This window comes from Panthera onca, chromosome D1 (genome assembly GCF_046562875.1).
Source record: "Panthera onca isolate mPanOnc1 chromosome D1, mPanOnc1 haplotype 2, whole genome shotgun sequence".
Taxonomy (NCBI): Eukaryota; Metazoa; Chordata; class Mammalia; order Carnivora; family Felidae; genus Panthera; species Panthera onca.
The window spans coordinates 110,394,676-110,413,376 of record NC_138348.1 but is presented as its reverse complement, the minus strand read 5'-3'; the positions used below and the strand labels follow the sequence as shown (position 1 = coordinate 110,413,376).

Sequence of the window (18,701 nt, the reverse complement as noted above, 5' to 3'; positions counted from 1 at the left end):
GTTCTTCATGGCTCCTTCCTAGCACAGGATCCAATACAGGATTATTCACTGCATTTGTCTTGTATCTTTAGCTTTCCTTCCTCTGGAACAGTTCCTCAGCCTTTGTCCTTCAAACAATACTTCTTTCAAACAATACCTACCCTTCCAGGTTCCCTGCCTTATTGGTGTGGTTACAAAGGACTAATATAGCACCTAACCACTAGATACCCACAGTCAAGGTGGAGAGAAAGACCTGGAGACGATTCGGAAGCACACCATGAAATGTGCTGTAATAGAAGGATAATTTAGGTTCCTCCCATTTTTATCAGTTCAAAACCCTTGTTCTCTAGACCCTTATTTGTTTTCTATCTTCATAAGAAAATACATTTATAGCCAGAATCATCATTAGCCAAAGTTATTTGTAAAATGTCTTTTAGTTCAAGGAGTTGGCCAAAGTTATGTATGTATGTATGTATGTATGTATATGTGTGTGTGTGTGTATGCATAAGAGGGTACTATATGTATATAATACAGTATGTAAATATGTGTACATATATATGTGTATATATGTATGTATGTATACATGTATGTATGTATATGAGGGTACTATATGTATATAATACAGTATGCATATATATGTATATATATATATATATATATATATATATATATATATATACATATACACACATACAGTAGTTTATGGCAATACATGCACACACAAACACACACACACACACACACACACACACACACCAAGTTGCCTTTTCTTTCCTTTCCTTATCTTTTCTTTACTAAGAAAGAAACAGAGATGGTTCTTTTAAACAGGAGATGTGCTAAAATTGGTATTTTTAGAAACAAAAAAATGTGACCTGGTAAAAAGAACCATGTCTCTTTATAGTTAGAAAAGCTATATTCAGGGGAAGAGCCAAGATGGCGGAACAGCATGGAAGTTTTTTGTGTGTCTCCTGTCCATGAAATACAGCCAGACCAACACTAAACCACCCTACACAACTAGAAAACTGATTGGAGGATTAACACAACAATCTGCACAACCTGAACCACAGAATTCAGCAGGTACATGGTGCGGAGAAATGAACTTGGGGAGTGAGAAGCTGCAAAAGGTAGGGAATCACTTTTGTGGACAGAGAGAGGATGGAAACTGGGGAAGGGGGGAGAATACAGGAAAAGTACCCCTCCCCAAAAGTAGCTGGAGAGAAAGTGGAAAATTGGAAACAGTCGCAGGGACTAAACTAAACAGGGAGAAAGGAGAAAGGAGAGTGTTTAAATTCCATTAAGACTGTAAACAAGGGGAGCACAAAGGCTGCAGCTCTACACCTCGATACCTGGCAGTGCTCTGGTGGGAAGGGCAAATCCCCAGGAACAGAGTGGGGTCCAGGAGGTTCTTGGGCCACATGGGGAAAAGCGGTTCCACTGCTGGAAGAACATTTGGTAGAGACTGTTGAAGCCACCTGGTCCCAACAGACCCCAGAAGGTGGCCACATTCGCTGGTGCTGGGGCAAGTTCATTAAGGGTAAAGCCTGATGCCAGATGTGTGTTGTGATTTTCCGTCATCCCTGAAACACTGCTGCTACACTATCTCCCAAACATTTTCTGGGGCCAGGTGGCAGCTGGCCGAAGTCTTGGGGCACAGGCAACAATAGGGTTCAGTGGGCGTTTCTGGGTGTTGCCGATATTTGGCCACTACTCATTCGGCCATTGCTCAGTGAGACCCTCCCACAGAGGGCTGGAATGGGTCAAAGATGCAGTCCTTCAGAAATAAGGGGCCAGAGAAAACAGCCGCATCTGAGACAAAACTTGGGAGAGAGGTACTGCCTGGGGTCTGGTACAGAGAGTGAAAAAGCAGGGAGTGGGCAAAAGCTGAAGACAGAGGATGCGTGCACAACTGCTGATCCTGGAGAACAGACTGGGTAGCTGGGTAGCGCCATTTTCACTGCTTCTGCGCATGCCCACCTACGACCTCCACAACAATCCACCTCAGTAGGCTAGCAACACCATCTAGCAGAGAACTGAGCCATTACACTGAGCCCTGCCCAACTGGGCCAACCTTGCTCTTCAAGAAACAAGTCTCACCGCTAGCTTAATTTATGGACTATAAAGACTTACATAGACTGACTTTTAGGAGAAAATGAAGCAATTTCAGTCCTACTTCAATCTGTTAGCAGGTTCATCTATTCAATTTTATTTCTTTTTCCTTTTTCTCTTTTACAATCCTTTACTTTTTCTTGAATAGAGAAAGAGAAATAATTCATTTTTACTTTCAATTTTTATTAAAAGTATCTTTCTTTAATTTTTATTATATTTTTTACTTTTGTGTAAATTTTTTCAAATTCTACTTTACTTCCATAATTTTATTTTAGTCTAATTCAGTGTATTCACCTTTTAAAAATTTTAAGCAATTTCCTTTTTTTTTCTTTCTTTTTCTTTTTTTCTCTTTTTCAATTCTTTTCTTTTTCTTGAATGGACAAAGAGGAATACTTCATTTTTATTTTCAATTTCTATTAAAATATTCTTATTTAATTTTCATTACTATATTTTTTGCTTTTATGTAATTTTTTTTCTAATTCTATTTTATTTCCATAATTTTATTTTAGTCTAATACAGTGTATTTTTTCAAATTTTCATGATTTCTTTTTTCCTTTTTTTCTTTATCTTTTTCCTCTTTTTATTTTCTCTTCTTTTTTCTTAAACAGAAAATGAAAAATTTTACATTTATTTTTAATTTTTAATAAAAATATTTTTCTTTAGTTTTTTTTCTACTATATTCTTTACTTCTGTGTATATTTTTTCAAATTCTAGTGTACCTCCATCATCTTATTTTAGTCCACTTCAGTGTATTCATTTTTTCAAATTCTCAAAAAATTTCCTTTTTTTTTTCTTTTTCCACCCCTTTTTTTAATCTAATCTGTCAAACCACTTTCAACACATAGACCAAAACACACCTAGGATCTTGCATCATTTATTCAATTTGTGTGTGTGTGTGTGTGTTAAATTTTTTTAATTTTAATATTTTTTAATTTATTTTTTAAATTTTAATGTTTCTACCTCATTACTTCCTTTTCTCCCTTCAAAATAACAAAATGAAGGAATTTCCCCAAAAGAAATAACACGAAGAAACGACAGCCAGGGATTTAACCAACACACATACAAGCAAGATGTCTGAACCAGAATTTAGAATCACAATAATAAGAATACTAGCTGGAGTCAAAAATAGATTAGAATCCCTTTCTGCAGAGATAAAAGAAGTAAAAAATAGCAAGAATGATATTAAAAATGCTAAAACTGGGCTGCAATCACGGATGGATGCCGTGGTGGTAAGGATGAATGAGGCAGAACAGAGAATCAATGATATAGAGGGCAAACTTATAGAGAATAATGAAGCAGAAAAAAAGAGGGAGAATAAGGCAAAAAAGCATGATTTAAGAATTAGAGAAATCAGTGAGTCATTAAAAAGGAACATCAGAATCATCGGGGTCCCAGAAGAGGAAGAGAGAGAGAGAGGGGTAGAAGGGTTCTGTGAGCAAATCATAGCAGAAAACTTTGCTAACCTGGGGAAAGACACAGACATCAAAATCCAGGAATCACAGAGGACCACATTAGATTCAACAAAAACTGACCATCAACAAGGCATATCATAGTCAAATTCACAAAATATTCAGACAAGGAGAGAATCATGAAAGCAGCAAGGGAAAAACAGTCCCTAACCTACAAGGAAAGACAGATCAGGTTTGCAGCAGAACTATCCACAGAAACTTGGCAGGCCAGAAAGGAGGGGCAGAATATATTCAGTGTGCTGAATCAGAAAAATATGCAGTCAAGAATTCTTTATCCAGCAAGGATGTCATTCAAAATAGAAGGAGAGATAAAAAGTTTCCCAAACAAAAATTAAAGGATTTTGTGGCCAGTAAACCAGTCCTACAAGAAATTTTAAGGGGGACTCTGTGAGGGAAGAGAAGATTAAAAAAAATTATATATATATATATATATATATATATATATATATAAATTAAAAGCAATAAAGATTAGAAAAGACCAGAGAATACCACCAGAAACTCCAACTCTACAAGCGTCATAATGGCAATAAATTCATATCTTTCAGTGCTCACCCTAAACATCAATGGACTCAATGCTCCAATCAAAAGACATAGGGTAACAGAATGGATAAGAAAACAAGATCCATCTATATGCTGTTTACAAGAGACCCACTTTAGACCTAAAGACACCTTCCGATTGAAAATAAGGGGATGGAGAACCATCTATCATGCTAATGGTCAACAAAAGAAATCTGGAGTAGCCATACTTATATCAGACAATCTAGACTTTAAAATAAAGACTGTATCAAGAGATGCAGAAGGGCATTATATCAAAATCAAGGGGTCTATCCACCAAGAAGACCTAACAATTGTAAACATTCATGTTCCAAATGTGATAGCACCCAAATATATAAATCAATTAATCACAAACATAAAGAAACTCATCGATAGTAATACCATCATAGTAGGAGACTTCAACACCCCACTCACAGCAATGGACAGATCATCTAATCAAAAAATCAACAAGAAAACAATGGCTTTGAATGACACACTGGACCAGATGGACTTAACAGATATATTCAGAACATTTCATCCTAAAGCAGCAGAATATACATTCTTCTCCAGTGCACATGGAACGTTCTCCAGAATAGACCATATACCGAGACAAATCAGCCCTAAGTAAGTACAGAAAGATTGAGATTATACCATGCATATTTTCAGATCACAACGCTATGAAGCTCGAAATCAACCACAAGAAAAAATTTGGAAAGGTAACAAATACTTGGAGACTGAAGAACATCCTACTAAGGAATGAATGGGCTAACCAAGCAGTTAAAGAGGAAATTAAAAAGTGTACAGAAGTCAATGAAAATGATAACACCACAACTCAAAACTTCTGGGATGCAGCAAAGGCAGTCTTAAGAGGAAAGTATATAGCAATCCACGCCTTCCTAAAGAAGGAAGAAAGATCTCACATACATAACCTAACCATACACCTTAAAGACTTGGAAAAAGAACAGCAAATTAAACCCAAAACCAGCAGAAGACAGGAAATAATAAAGATTAGAGCAGAAATTAATGCTCTCAAAACCAAAAAAAAAAAAAAAAAAAACAAAAAAACAAAAAAAAAACCAAACAAACCAGTAGAACAGATCAATGAAACCATAAGGTGGTTCTTTGAAAGAATTAACAAAATTGATAAACCAATAGCCAGTTTGATCAAGAAGAAAAAGGAAAGGACCCAAATAAAATCACGAAAGAAAGAAGCAAAATCACAACCAACACAACAGAAATAAAAACAATAATATGAGAATATTATGAGCAATTATATGCCAATAAAATGGGTAATCTGGAAGAAATGGACAAATTCCTAGAAACATATACACTATCAAAACTGAAACAGGAAGAAATAGAAAATTTGAACAGACCCATAACCAGTAAGGAAATTGAGTTAGTAATAAAAAATCTGCCAAAAACCAAGAGTCCAGGGCCAGATGGCTTTCCAGGGGCATTCTACCAAACATTTAAGGAAGACTTAACACCTATTCTCTTGAAACTGTTCCAAAAACTAGAAATGGAAGGAAAACTTCCAAACTCTTTCTATGAAGCCAACATTACTTTGATTCCAAAACCAGACAGGGATGCCACAAAAAAGGAAAACTATAGACCAATTTCCCTGATGAACATGGATGCAAAAATTCTCAACAAGATTAGTAGCCAACCGGATCCAACAATACATTAAAAAAATTATTCACCACACCCAAGTGGGATTTATATCTGGGATGCAGGGCTGGTTCAATATCCGCAAAATAATTAACGTGATTCATCACATCAATAAAAGAAAGGACAAAAACCATATGATCCTCTCAATAGATGCAGAGAAAGAAATTTTGTATTTGTCAAAATACAGCATCCTTTCTTGATTAAAAACACTCAAGAAAGTAGGGTTAGAAGGAGCACACCTGGAGATCATAAAAGCCTTATATGAACGACCCAACGCTAATATCATCCTCGATGGGGAAAAACTGAGAGCTTTCCCCCTAAGATCAGGAACAAGACAGGGATGTCCACTCTCGCCACTGTTATTCAACATAGTATTGGAAGTCTTAGCCTCTGCAATCAGACAACACAAAGAAATAAAAGGCATCCAAATCGGCCAGGAGGAGGACAAACTTTCACTCTTCGCAGATGACATGATACTCTATATGGAAAACCCAAAAGATTCCACCAAAAAACTGCGAGAATTGGTTCATGAATTCAGCAAAGTTTCAGGATATAAAAGCAATGCACAGAAATCGGTTGCAGTCCTATTCACCAACAATGAAGGCACAGAAAGAGAAATCAAGGAATTGATCCCATTTACAGTTGCACCAAAAAGCATAAAATATCTAGGAATAAATCTAACCAAAGAGGTGAAAAATCTATACACTGAAAACTGTATAAAGCTTATGAAAGAAATTGAAGAAGACACACAAAAAAATGGAAAAATATTCCATGCTCCTGGATAGGAAGAACAAATATTGTTAAAGTGTTGATACTACCCAGATGGGGGTGAGGAGGAGGAGGGGGAGAGGTGGGGATGGGGGGGGTATGTGGAGCAGCCAGGCTGAGCTCAGTGGAGCCCACGTGTGTGGCTTCCTGTGCTCCGTCACTGGCTGAGAGATTGGGAGGAGCCCAAGGAAGGGAGGAGGAGGAGGGGGAGGAGGGAGCGGGAGATCTCGCGCTGGTAGCCAGCTGCGGCTCTGCTCCGATCCCTGTGGGGCTCGGTTTTTTGGGGGTGGGGGGCGGGGGGGGGCTCAACTATGGAGGCAAATGGGAGCCAAGGCACCTCCGGCAGTGCCCACAACTCCCAGCACGACCCCGGTGACATGTTTATCGATTGACTGAGCTGGCAGACGTCACCAGATAGCCTTAGAGACTATTTTAGCAAATTTGGAGAAATTAGAGAACGTATGGTCATTAGAGATCCCACTAGGAAATGCTCCCGAGTCCGGTTTCGTCACGTTCGCAGACCCAGCAAGTGTAGATGAAGTATTAAGTCAGACCCACCATGAGTTCGATTCCAAGATGATCGACCCCAAAGTTGCATTTCCTCGTGGGGCACAACCCAAGATGGTCACAAGAACAAAGAAGATATTCGTAGGCGGATTATCTGCGAACATGGTGGTGGAGGACATAAAACAGTACTTTGAGCAGTTTGGCAAGATGGAGGATGCAATGCTGATGTTTGATAAGATGACCAAAAGGCTCAGAGGGTTTGGCTTTGTTACGTTTGAGAATGAAGATGTAGAAAAAGTCTGTGGGATTCATTTCCATGAAATCAATAATAAAATGGTGGAATGTAAGAAAGCTCAGCCTAGGGAAGTTATGTTCCCACCGGGGACAAGAGGCCAGGCCCGGGGACTGCCTTACACCATGGACGCATTCATGCTTGGCATGGGAATGCTAGGCTACCCCAACTTTGTGACTATCTATGGCCATGGCTACCCTGTATTTGCTCCTAGCTATGACTGTCAGTTCCCAGACTATTTGCCGATTTCACAAGATTCACATAAATTTCACATAATTTTTATCAACTAGATCTTAAGAGAGGCATAACAAAGTGGGGTTTGCTACCATTACTAGACAGAGAACACAGTCCCGGTCGGGGCCAGCCCCGCCACTGTCCATGCCTGCTGAGAGTGTCTTAGCTGCCCATTTGAACCAATGTTCTTTTACTCTTTTTTAATTCTCAGAAAAGACTCATGTCCTCATTGCTTCAGTCAGTTTAAAAAGAAATTTTTTTTCTTGTGCAGTCTCCTGGCATTTTGCTTCTTGTACCCAGCGTGAACATTCTTCCTACTTACCCCAACCTCCCACCCTCACCTGGAATGTAACAGGACCAGAGGGAAACTTCTTACAAACTTTGTAGAGCCTCCTCAGGGGAGTCCAGGAAACAGGAATAAAATTACTTTGAATATTGACCAAATAAGTTTTTTGGGGCATTCCTTGGGGTGGGCTTTTAGTGCTGATGGCTCACGGGGGTTGAGGATTTGTGACTTGGAGCACCTATGTCCTGTAGTGGACATTACCAAAAGTGAACACACACACACACACACACACACACACACACACACACACACACCCTATTCCTGTAAATACTAATTGAACTGAATCTGGAAGAAAAACTATATCTCAAAAACCAGCATTATCTGGTTGTTTTTGTCTTTGGGGGCCAGTCCATCCGTGGCTATTGCCAATAACTTATGTACATCTGTCTTTGAGAAGGGACAGCGGAGTCACCTGGGCACTGCTGTGTGTCGGGCACTGTGGGCACAGATCCATGCCGGGCCCCTCCTTCCCCAGAACCCCCATTCTCACCTCCCTGCCCACCCTGGCCTTAAATTCCCTGTTGGCATCATGGCCCCTTGGCCCACTGACATAGGAGGGGACAGAACACAGAGGGTCTCTTCTGATCTGATTGGCACCCCTGATGGTCACCTCCCCAGAAGGGCTTGCTTTTCCCATGATTCTGATCCCCTCCATTTCTGCACTTGAAATAAAATACCCCCACTCTCTTAGATTGAAGTACAGCACAGCAGGACCTTCAAGAGTCGTCCCTTTGTTTATGCGCATAGTTTGTGAGAAATGACCGACATGTTTCCACTGGATATTTTTTTATGTGAGCAGATCCATCTGTTTGAATGTCACTGTCCTTGAGAACCAACCTGTGTAGTTTTGCTCATCTCATTAAAGATGCTTGATGTAATAATTGGTTAGCCTCCTTTGATTTTCCTGCAGGCTTTTTCATGAGTGCTATTTTTTTTAAACATATCTGTATGACTCCCCCTCCCCCACCCTGTATTTTGTTTTGCTATGAATTGCTTTGCTTTGGTGAACTTGTCCTAGTATTCTTGCCTTGCAGACGTTACAGCCATTGTGAATTTTCTTCATCTCTGTAAATAGTTTATCTGTGCTTCTCCCTAATGATGTTTTATTTTTCTCCCCCTTTAAGCAACTGAGGTAGAAAAATAGTTTATCACAGAAAAAAAAATGTTGGTACTATCCAAAGCAATCTACATATTCAATGCAATCCCTATCAAAGTAACACCAGCATTCTTCATAGAGCTAGAACAAATAATCATAAAATTTGTATGGAACCAGAAAAGACCTGGAAGAGCCAAAGCAATCTTGAAAAACAAAACCAAAGCAGGAGGCATCACAATCCCAGACATCAAGCTATACTGCAAAGCTGTAATCACCAAGATAGTATGGTACTGGCATAAGAACAGACACTCAGATCAATGGAACAGAATAGTGAACCCAAAATTGAACCAAAAACGTATGGCCAACTAATCTTTGACAAAGCAGGAAAGAATATGCAATGGAATAAAGACAGTCTCTTCAGCAAGTGGTGCTGGGAAAAGTGGATAGCAACATGCAGAAGAATGAACCTGACCACTTTCTTGCAACATACACAAAAATAAACTCAAAATGGATGAAAGACCTAAATGTAAGACAGGAAGCCATCAAAATCCTCGAGGAGAAAGCAAGCAAAATCCTCTCTGATCTTGCCCACAGCAACTTCTTACTCAACACATCTCTGGAGGCAAGGGAAACAAATGCAAAAATGAACTACTGGGACCTCATCAAAATAAAAGTCTACAACACAGCGAAGGAAACAATCAGCAAAACTAAAAGGCAACTGACAGAATGGGAGATGATATTTGCAAATGACATATCAGATAAAGGGTTAGTATCCAAAATCTAGAAAGAACTTATCAAACTCAACAGCCAAAAAAACAAATATTCCAGAGAACAAATGGGCAAAAGACATGAATGGACACTTCTCCAAAGAAAACATCCAGATAGCCAATTGACACATGAAAAAACGCTCAACATCACTCATCATCAGGGAAATACAAATCAAAACCACACTCAGATACCACCTCACACCTGTCAGAATGGCTAACACTAACAACTCAGGCAAAAACATATGTTGGCAAGGATGTGGAGAAATGGGATCTCTTTTGCATTGTTGATGGGAATGGAAGCTGGTGCAGCCACTCTGGAAGACAGTATGGAGGTTCCTCAAAAAACTAAAAATAGAACTACCCTATGACCCAGCAGTTGCACTACTAGGGATTTATCCACAGGATAGAGGTGTGCTGTTTCGAAGGGACATATGCACCTCCCCATGTTTATAGCAGCACTATTAACAATAGCCAAAGTATGGAAAGAGCCCAAATGTCCATCGATGGATGAATGGATAAAGAAGATGTGGTATATATACACAATGGAGTAGTACTCAGAAATCAAAAAGCATGAAATCTTGCCATTTTCAACTAAGTGGATGGAACTGGAGGGTATTATGCTAAGTGAAATTAGTCAGAGAAAGACAAAAATCATACGGTTTCACTCATATGAAGACTTTAAGAGACAAAACAGATGAACATAAGGAAAGGGAAACAAAAATAATATAAAACCAGGGAGGGGGACAAAACAGAAGAGACTCATAAATATGGAGGAAAAACAGGGTTACTGGAGGGGTTGTGGGAGGGGGGATGGGCTAAATGGGTAAGAGGCACTAAGGAATCTACTCCTGAAATCATTGTTGCACTATATGCTAACTAATTCGGGTGTAAATTTTACAAAATAAAAAAAATAAAAAAAAAAAAAGAAATCTCTGCCTTGTCAGCACTGTCATGGTAATCCACTTTGGTGAGTTACAGACCAGGGGGAGTCATGAAGCACAAACGTGAGGAGAGAGGCTGGGGGTGGCACTCTGGACATCAGTATGTTATTACCACTTTAAAAATGAGAAAACTGAGGCCCATTTTTGTTACATAATGTGCCCTAAAGCATTCAAAGGCAGAATCAGACTTTAAATCTAGGAAACCTGGTATGTGGTAGGTCTCCTCCCAAAGCATTTTCTCAGCCCTCTGCTCAGAGACCAGGAGGAACACAACATAATGGCAACAATGACATCAGAGGGAGAAAGTCATCATAAAGCAGACTTTCCTCAATCTGGGGTGCCTTTCAATTCTGACGGCGATCCCGGCCTGTCCCCTACTTACCCCTTCTGGTTCTGATTGTTCCTTCCACCACACTGTCCAAGAAGTGAGTCCAGCCCCTAGAAGCTGGAGTTACAGAAAGACTAATACAAAGATGTACACTCAGTGCCCCTTTTCCTCATATTGAGGGAAGAAGACTGTGCTGTATGGACAGGTGAGTGTGCTTGTGCAGAGTTTATATTAAAAAATTTAAAAATAAGAAACTTACGACAAAGTAAGACTGACACACAGTGGTAGAACATTAAGCATAAAGGAGAAACTAAGCAAATAAATCAGTAAAATTTATGCTATGCAGGAAAGGCTCTTGGATACTACAATTGTAATCAACCTTGGAGATTATTTCTACCCCTCATTTTAAGCCCCCTTCCAAGCATAATCTACTCTTTTATCCACTAGACACATACTTCTATGTATATACCTCCAGGGAGCAACTTTTTCATTTATTCACACTTCCCAATGACCCCCCAAAAACATGTTAGTCCCTCCTATGTACCAAGAAATTACAGAGGCATGGGATTACAGAAAAGAAAGTAATTTAGATAAATAAACAAGATAACATCGGCTATTATAAGTTCTATGAAAAGGAATACCAGAGAGGAATAGAATACAAAATATATGGGTTGGAGATGTAAGGGGGGGATGGAGGGCTTCTCTAGATTGGGTGGCCATGGCATGTTTTTCTGAAGATAACGATGTTTAAAAAGAGACCTGAACATTAAAAAAGAAAAAAAAAAGTAATCCACGCACCCATCTGGGGACAGGCCATTTCAGGAAAGTGGGATGGTATGCGCAAAGGTCCTGAGGCTAAGCAGGAGTTGAGAAGCCCACAGACGCCTGGCAGGGAGGGCGGGGAGTGACAAGGGGGAGTGGAAGAAGATGGAATCAGAGAGGTAAGCAGAGCCCAGATCACAGGCAAAGTTCAGATTTTACTCTATCACAGGAAGCCATTAAATGGTGTAAAGCAAGGATTTCACAGTTTAATAGCTGGCCCAGCAGCGTCAGCATATTATCTGGAAACTCATTAGAAATGCTCCAAGAGTGCATGGGACACACGGGGTCAGAGTCCTGCAGGTGAGGTCCAGCTCTCTGTGTTTTAACAAGCCCACAGGTGATTCTGATGCACGTTAACAAGTGAGAACCATTGGGCTGAAATGAGAAGGGGACATAATCTAATCTGATTAGTTACCTTGCTGTGGTGGACACAACGTTGAGGCACAAGACTAAGTGTCCAGGCCAGAAGCCACCATGGCAACAGTGGGGATGCAGAAGCTTTTCCACATGGCATGAATAACTTGAGCCCTCCTTTCTGCAGCCTGAACGGTCTCTGAATAACTGCGTGAACCAGAGAATGAACAAGCTGAGGACTAGAACAAATGTTTAAAGATAAAGTTCCTGGGGCACAGAGAGGCTGTCTCCCCGACAGAGGCTCGCGAGCTCCTCCCTTCCGTCCTCCATCTGTGTGAGCCTTTCAACAGCTGCTCCCTGCATTCATGTCTCCATCTCAGAGACTAAAAAAGCCTCAGAGTTTCTGTGAACTACTTGTAAGAATTCATCAAGGACCAGCAGGTAGTCCTGAAGTTCTGATAAATAAAGCAGGTCCAAGGGCAGTTTTATTTTTTTTTATTTTTTTTAAATCTTTCTTGTTTTTATTCCAATCGTCAAAGTCTCACAAGCTTATTGCAAAAACTTTAGAAAATACAGTACAAATAATTTATACCTTAATACTATATTATTTTCATTTTAACCTGTTCTTGTGCTCACAAGTTTGTTGTTGCTGGTTCCAATTATTACTTTTCAGTTATGTATTTTAATTTTAGACATTACCTGATCCACAGATTAAAAGACTTGGAAATCTCAAAGTTCTCACTTCCGCTCTGATAACTTCCTTATTTTTGGAAACAGAACATACGTGATTTATGGCTATCACTTGTTGCACACTTTTTCTTACAGAAGTTCTAGATTTAAGCAGAGTCACTAATAATCTTCTGGATAAAGGTTTCTGCCACTCTGAGTTCTCTGTAAGAACTCATTACATAATTTGTTGAATTATTTCAACAATTAAATTTCAACATGTAGTTTGTTTTTTTCCTTAACAGAAGTTAGTTGGTGATGTACTGCTCAAGTTCTCTCCTATTTGAGAAGGCCTGCTTAGCGCTTCTATCCATAAAACAGTATTTGGTTAGCTATGATACTCTTTTTTTTTTTTCCAATACATGAAATTTATTGTTAAATTGGTTTCCATACAACACCCAGTGCTCATCCCAAAAGGTGCCCTCCTCAATACCCATCCCCCACCCTCCTCTCCCTCCCACCCCCCATCAACCCTCAGTTTGTTGTCAGTTTTTAAGAGTCTCTTATGCTTTGGCTCTCTCCCACTCTAACCTCTTTTTTTTTTTTTTTTCCTTCCCCTCCCCCATGGGTTTCTGTTAAGTTTCACAGGATCCACATAAGAGTGAAAACATATGGTATCTGTCTTTCTCTGTATGGCTTATTTCACTTAGCATCACACTCTCCAGTTCCATCCAAGGGCAGTTTTAAAGGACAAGAAAGGGAGGCTGGGAGGCTAGTGATTAGAGGGGACTTAAGAAATTCACAACAGAAGGGCTGGGACCCTTCTGGACAAGGATGGAGCTAGAAAGTTATGCTAAGTGAAATCAGTCAGAGAAAGACAGATACTATATCATGTCACTCATATGTGGGATTTAAGAAACTAAACAAATGAGCAAAAGGAAAAACAAAAGAGACAAACCAAGAAATAGACTCTTGACTACAGAGAATACACTGACACACTGGTGGTCCCCCAAAGGGAGGTGGGTGGGGGATGAATGAAACAGGTGAAGGGTGCACTTGTGATGAGCACAGGGTGATATATGGAAGTGAAGAATAAGCATATTCTACACCTGAAGCTAACATAACACTGTATGTTAACTGCACTGCAATTACAATTTTGAAAAAAAGAAACCCCAGGAGGGCTAGCTTATTATTCGTCCCGGGCTTACCATTCATCCGGATTCATCCTCCCAACTCAAGGCTCCTTAAAGCTGAATTACTTCAAGAAAAACCTTGGGCAAAGCCCTATTTCAGAGATTTGGAAAACCATCGCTCTCCCAACCTCACCCTCTGCCGGAAACATGTAAACTAATACTCAGCAATTTTTACCAATTGCCTGACATCCTTTTAACTGGAAGAAACACACTCCTTTTCAGTTAGAGATAAAAAGCCTTGTGTCTTTGAAAGAAGTACAACAGGCAGGTGTGAATACTGAATTCAAATGTTAGTCATAATAGATGCTCTCCTTTTTCACTATTAAAGAGAAATAGGAAGAAAGAGAGATGGGTGGGGACACTGGGGCCAAGAGAAGAGGGAAGACAAAGTCAAGAAAGGCCAATGTCACAATACTGCCACCAACATCTCCTTTCTTTTCGCGTGCCCACGAATAAAGGCAGCGGGCACTGGTACTTCCAAGTCCTCAGAAGGCAGCCCCCACTCAGGTGAAAATGTGTTAACGGGTCTCTTTGGAGACAACTGGACATCAGGATGCCTCTTTATCAGAGACACATGCACGGTTTTCCTTACACTGTCTCTAAGAAACAGAACTACCAAAGACTATTTGGAAACCAAGAATAACCACAGGCTATGTCTACATGGACAGAGGGAACAAGAGAGGTGAGGCAGTGGTTGAGATAAAAGAGAACTCCCTCTTACTAATGGAAAAAAGAATTTTCTCCTGATTATGGTAACATAGTCTAGGTAACCACTCTGATCACAGTTACAAGATTCCCTCTCCAATGTGCCCTGAAGACGTAAGTTCAGTTCACAAATGAGCCTTTCATCAGTTACCATTTCATTTCAAAAGAGGGCATTTGCAATTCCACGAAATGATTTGTCTTTGGTTACTGGTATTTTCTTTAAAATATTAAAAACAGGGGCTCCTGGGTGGCTTGGTCGGTTAGGTGACTGACTTTGGCTCAGGTCATCATCTCACGGTTCATGGGTTTGAGGCTGCATCAGGCTCTGTGCTGACTGCTCAGAGTCTGGAGCCTGCTTTGGGTTCTATGTCTCCCTCTCTGTCTGCCCCTCCCCTGCTCACTCACTCTCTCTCTCTCTCTCTCCCTCAAAAATTAAAAAAAAATTTTTTTAAATACAATTCAAAAAATAATAATGACACTAAACACAAGAGCAAACAGGTTGTAGTGCTCACCACATACAAGGAACTGTGCCAAGTATATTGACTAATTTGATCCAAATACCACACTTTGGAAGCAGCAAATCCAATGAGAGTGATTAAGTTTTATTTTAGAATATGTGGGGAGAGATTAATTTGACATCATTTGCCTCCATTAGGGTAAACCATTTAAAGTCACTAATGGCCTCAAACTAAAAGCCATCTCACGAGTTTAAATAATATGTTTCTCCTAGTACCACACTTTTGAGTACTCATGTGACAAGGTTTCAAAGCAATTCCCTCTGAAATGACAATTAACATAATTATCCAGCACTTAAAACATATGGTATTGTACTAGGTACCGAGATTATGTTTCCACTAAATCTTCTTTTCTTCTGTTTTGGTTTAAAAAAATAATCACAGTGCATCCTACTAGCCACAAATATAGTCTCGATCCCCAGGGCAATGACTATTGGCCCCAAATGTTAAATGATGCTTGATGACCTTTCAAAAGGTACTAGGATTTGAATGTTAGCTCCTCAAAAGTGCTCACAATCTTATACAAATAAATGATGGCAGCTCAGAGACAACATTAACTATGTGAATTATAAATATGCACTGTCTTTCATGTCAATGAGTTTAACTCCTCTGTTTTAAGCTAGACTGCATCAGAAGGTGAATTTAGCCTTCTGCATTTCCAACTGCTTTCTGCCATAGGCAGTTGTAAGTAAACCATACACTTATCTGGAGCTTTCTATTTACAGAATACTCCCACTGAAATTATCTCATTTATTCATAGCATCTAATCTTCAATTAGCTGTTACCATCGTCATCCTCCCTTATAAAACAGATTAAAGTAACTTTAAACTTCTATGCGCTGGTGAGGCCTTGAGTTCCTGTTCCTTGATTTTGTCTTCTTATATTACCCCGTATGCAAATGATGTCAAGGAAAGAAAGATTAAAGAACAATGTGGAATGTGGAACTCTAAACCAATACCTCTCCCTGAACTCTATTAGGCTTATAATGACTCGGAGTCGACTTTCCTAAAGGATTCTAAAATCCCATTTAAAGCCTCTCAGGTTGGTACCATTAAACCTGACTGTATTACGAAGGCACAATTAGGAGATTCAGTGGAGGAGAAGATGGAAAGAACACAAGAAGAAGAAAAGTTAAAAAGGAAAGGCAATACCAAAAGGGAATTTCATTTAAAAGGATTAAACAAAAATAAAGCAAAGGAAGTCAATCCAGGGGTCCCAAGGAATCTCTGCCCCACAGCCACTGGTAAAGACTGACTTGGGTGGCAGGAAAGCGCATGCTCAACAGCTGTGTTTGAGTAATTATCTTTAATTTTCCCCAAATAATGACCAAAGTCTGTTTTACTTACCCAATAACTTGGTGCTCATAATACTGCAGTGTCCTCTGGAGAGTCTGCTGTATCGTCTGAGGCTGGAGAAGAAGAAGAAAAATAAAAATATATTATCAGCAAATCAGTGCCTTTCCCCTTCTGAGCATCAGAGGCAGATATGGGGCTTCTGATTTATCTCCTACAAGTTTTCACTTTAAAATATTAACCCATTATGCATTTTGCCATGTATTTTCTCCACAGGAAGTAATATGAGGTACTCAGCAATTACCCCGAATTTCCCAGCATTTCAAAGGTGATAGCATTTCCTAGCCATATTTTTTCCAATTCTTTTGCACCAGCCCTTAGGTTCATTACAATACTCAACATTTATTGTGGTTGTCTACAACAAAACCGAGGCCTTGAGGGCAGTGGAGGGGAGGTGGACTCAAGAAACAAGGGCCATGCCCAGATCAAGCCTCACCTCCTCAAGGACTTGAGAGTTTTCAAGCAAGGATGCTGAGGCCTCCAAGAGGGGCCACAGGTACTCTGGGCAACAAAATGGGGTCTGCAGCAAATACATAACTAGTTCCCAGCCGAATTGTATAATCCTTGCCTTTCTGGGAGAGCTGAAGATAGTTTCTTACTCCCAGGTCAACAAATTTTTCTTAGACTTATTTAGGCAACAGAGCCTGGGCTTCAGGTTTCTGACCCAGGTAGCCACGAAGATCCCTGAACATAGACTTTATTAAGAAATTGGGGTAAGAACTAAATCAGAAATTAATTTTTGGAGGAATCAGCCTCCAAGTGTGCAAGGAAATGGGTACAGGGCAAATGCCTTCAACAGCTGTTTTTCATTTACACCGGGTGAAGAAGATGAACAGGAGGCCTCATGCTGGCATGGATGTTTCTTCTCTTCAGCACAGAATCAAAGCACAGTGGATAGAATGTGCCCAAGCAAGAAAAATCACTCCTGAATCGAGAAGCAATGGAGCTGTTGAGAAATCTAAAGAAGCAGCAGACACAAAAATCCCAGTGCACAAGAAAAGTGTGCTTTAAAAACTCAACCCACGGCCAAGCTAAACCAAGTCATTATCAGTCACTGGCCGGGTACCCCTGGGAGCTGGGCCTCTTGCACTGGCTGGGAAGCTTGTGAGCTAAGATAACTTTCTCTTTGGCAACATGCCCTAAAAGCAGTGACTATGCACACAGGGATTACCCTTCCAATAACCTCTGGTCACAAAACGTGGAACAGAACGCAGGAACTAGAGTGCCTAGGGCCAGTTAAGACCAGAATGACCTCATTTGTATAAAAGGACATTTTTTTCCCTGCACCAGGAATTTCCCAGTCATTAAAAAGCACATGTTTGTGAGAGGGGTTAAACCTTTTTAAAAAAAAAAAAAAATTTTAACGTTTATTTATTTTTGAGACAGAGAGAGACAGAGCATGAACGGGGGAGGGTCACAGAGAGAGGGAGACACAGAATCTGAAACAGGCTCCAGGCTCTGAGCTGTCAGCACAGAGCCCTACGCGGGGCTCAAACCCACCGACCGCGAGATCGTGACCTGAGCCGAAGTCAGACGCTTAACCGACCAAGCCACCCAGGCGCCCCGAGGAGTTAAGCCTTTTAAAGAGCTGACTTTTTTCTTTTGTGAAACCATTACTTTTTTTTCCCCCCCCAGCAGGAGTTAAATTTATAGTTTCCAACTACATTAAAAGGGAAACGTTCTCTGGGAATATCCAACAGAGCTCCAATGCCAGAAAGCATTTATATATTTCCTGTCGCTTGCCAGAGCTGGTGGGCACATTCTCATGGTCTAAACTGCAAGCACAGAGGGTGATTGGAGACTATCTTCTCATCGTCAGCAAGTAAAGGATGACTTCAGCACAGAACATCTCATCACCATGGATTCACAGAGTCCTCTTCAGAGTTTGCCTGATTGCTCACCCAATGGCTCTTATCGGTGAGAGATGTCTTCACGTAATCTCGGGGTCTCTCTTGACCTGAATAAAAAAGCCACGTGTGGGCCAAAGCCGTCCACGGGGGTGACTTCTGCCTTGAGAGTCATAGAGTCCATTCTTAGTCCACGTACGTCAGCAATGCCG

The 18,701-nt window shown here is 40.2% G+C and overlaps 1 protein-coding gene and 1 pseudogene across 1 annotated transcript in view; one reads left to right on the top strand and one right to left on the bottom strand.

Annotated features, from left to right (window-relative positions):
* Positions 1-16,692, bottom strand: part of LOC144613021 (guanylate cyclase soluble subunit alpha-2-like) — a 33,289-nt gene extending 16,597 nt beyond the window's left edge. Inside the window, exon 1 of the mRNA XM_078433928.2 lies at positions 16,637-16,692. Coding sequence (XP_078290054.1) covers positions 16,637-16,655 — 19 coding nt within the window. The 5' untranslated portion in view covers positions 16,656-16,692. The remainder of the gene's footprint in view (positions 1-16,636) is intronic.
* On the top strand, positions 6,836-7,613 carry LOC132675760 (RNA-binding protein Musashi homolog 2 pseudogene; annotated as a pseudogene).
* Positions 16,693-18,701: the final 2,009 nt, after the last annotated feature.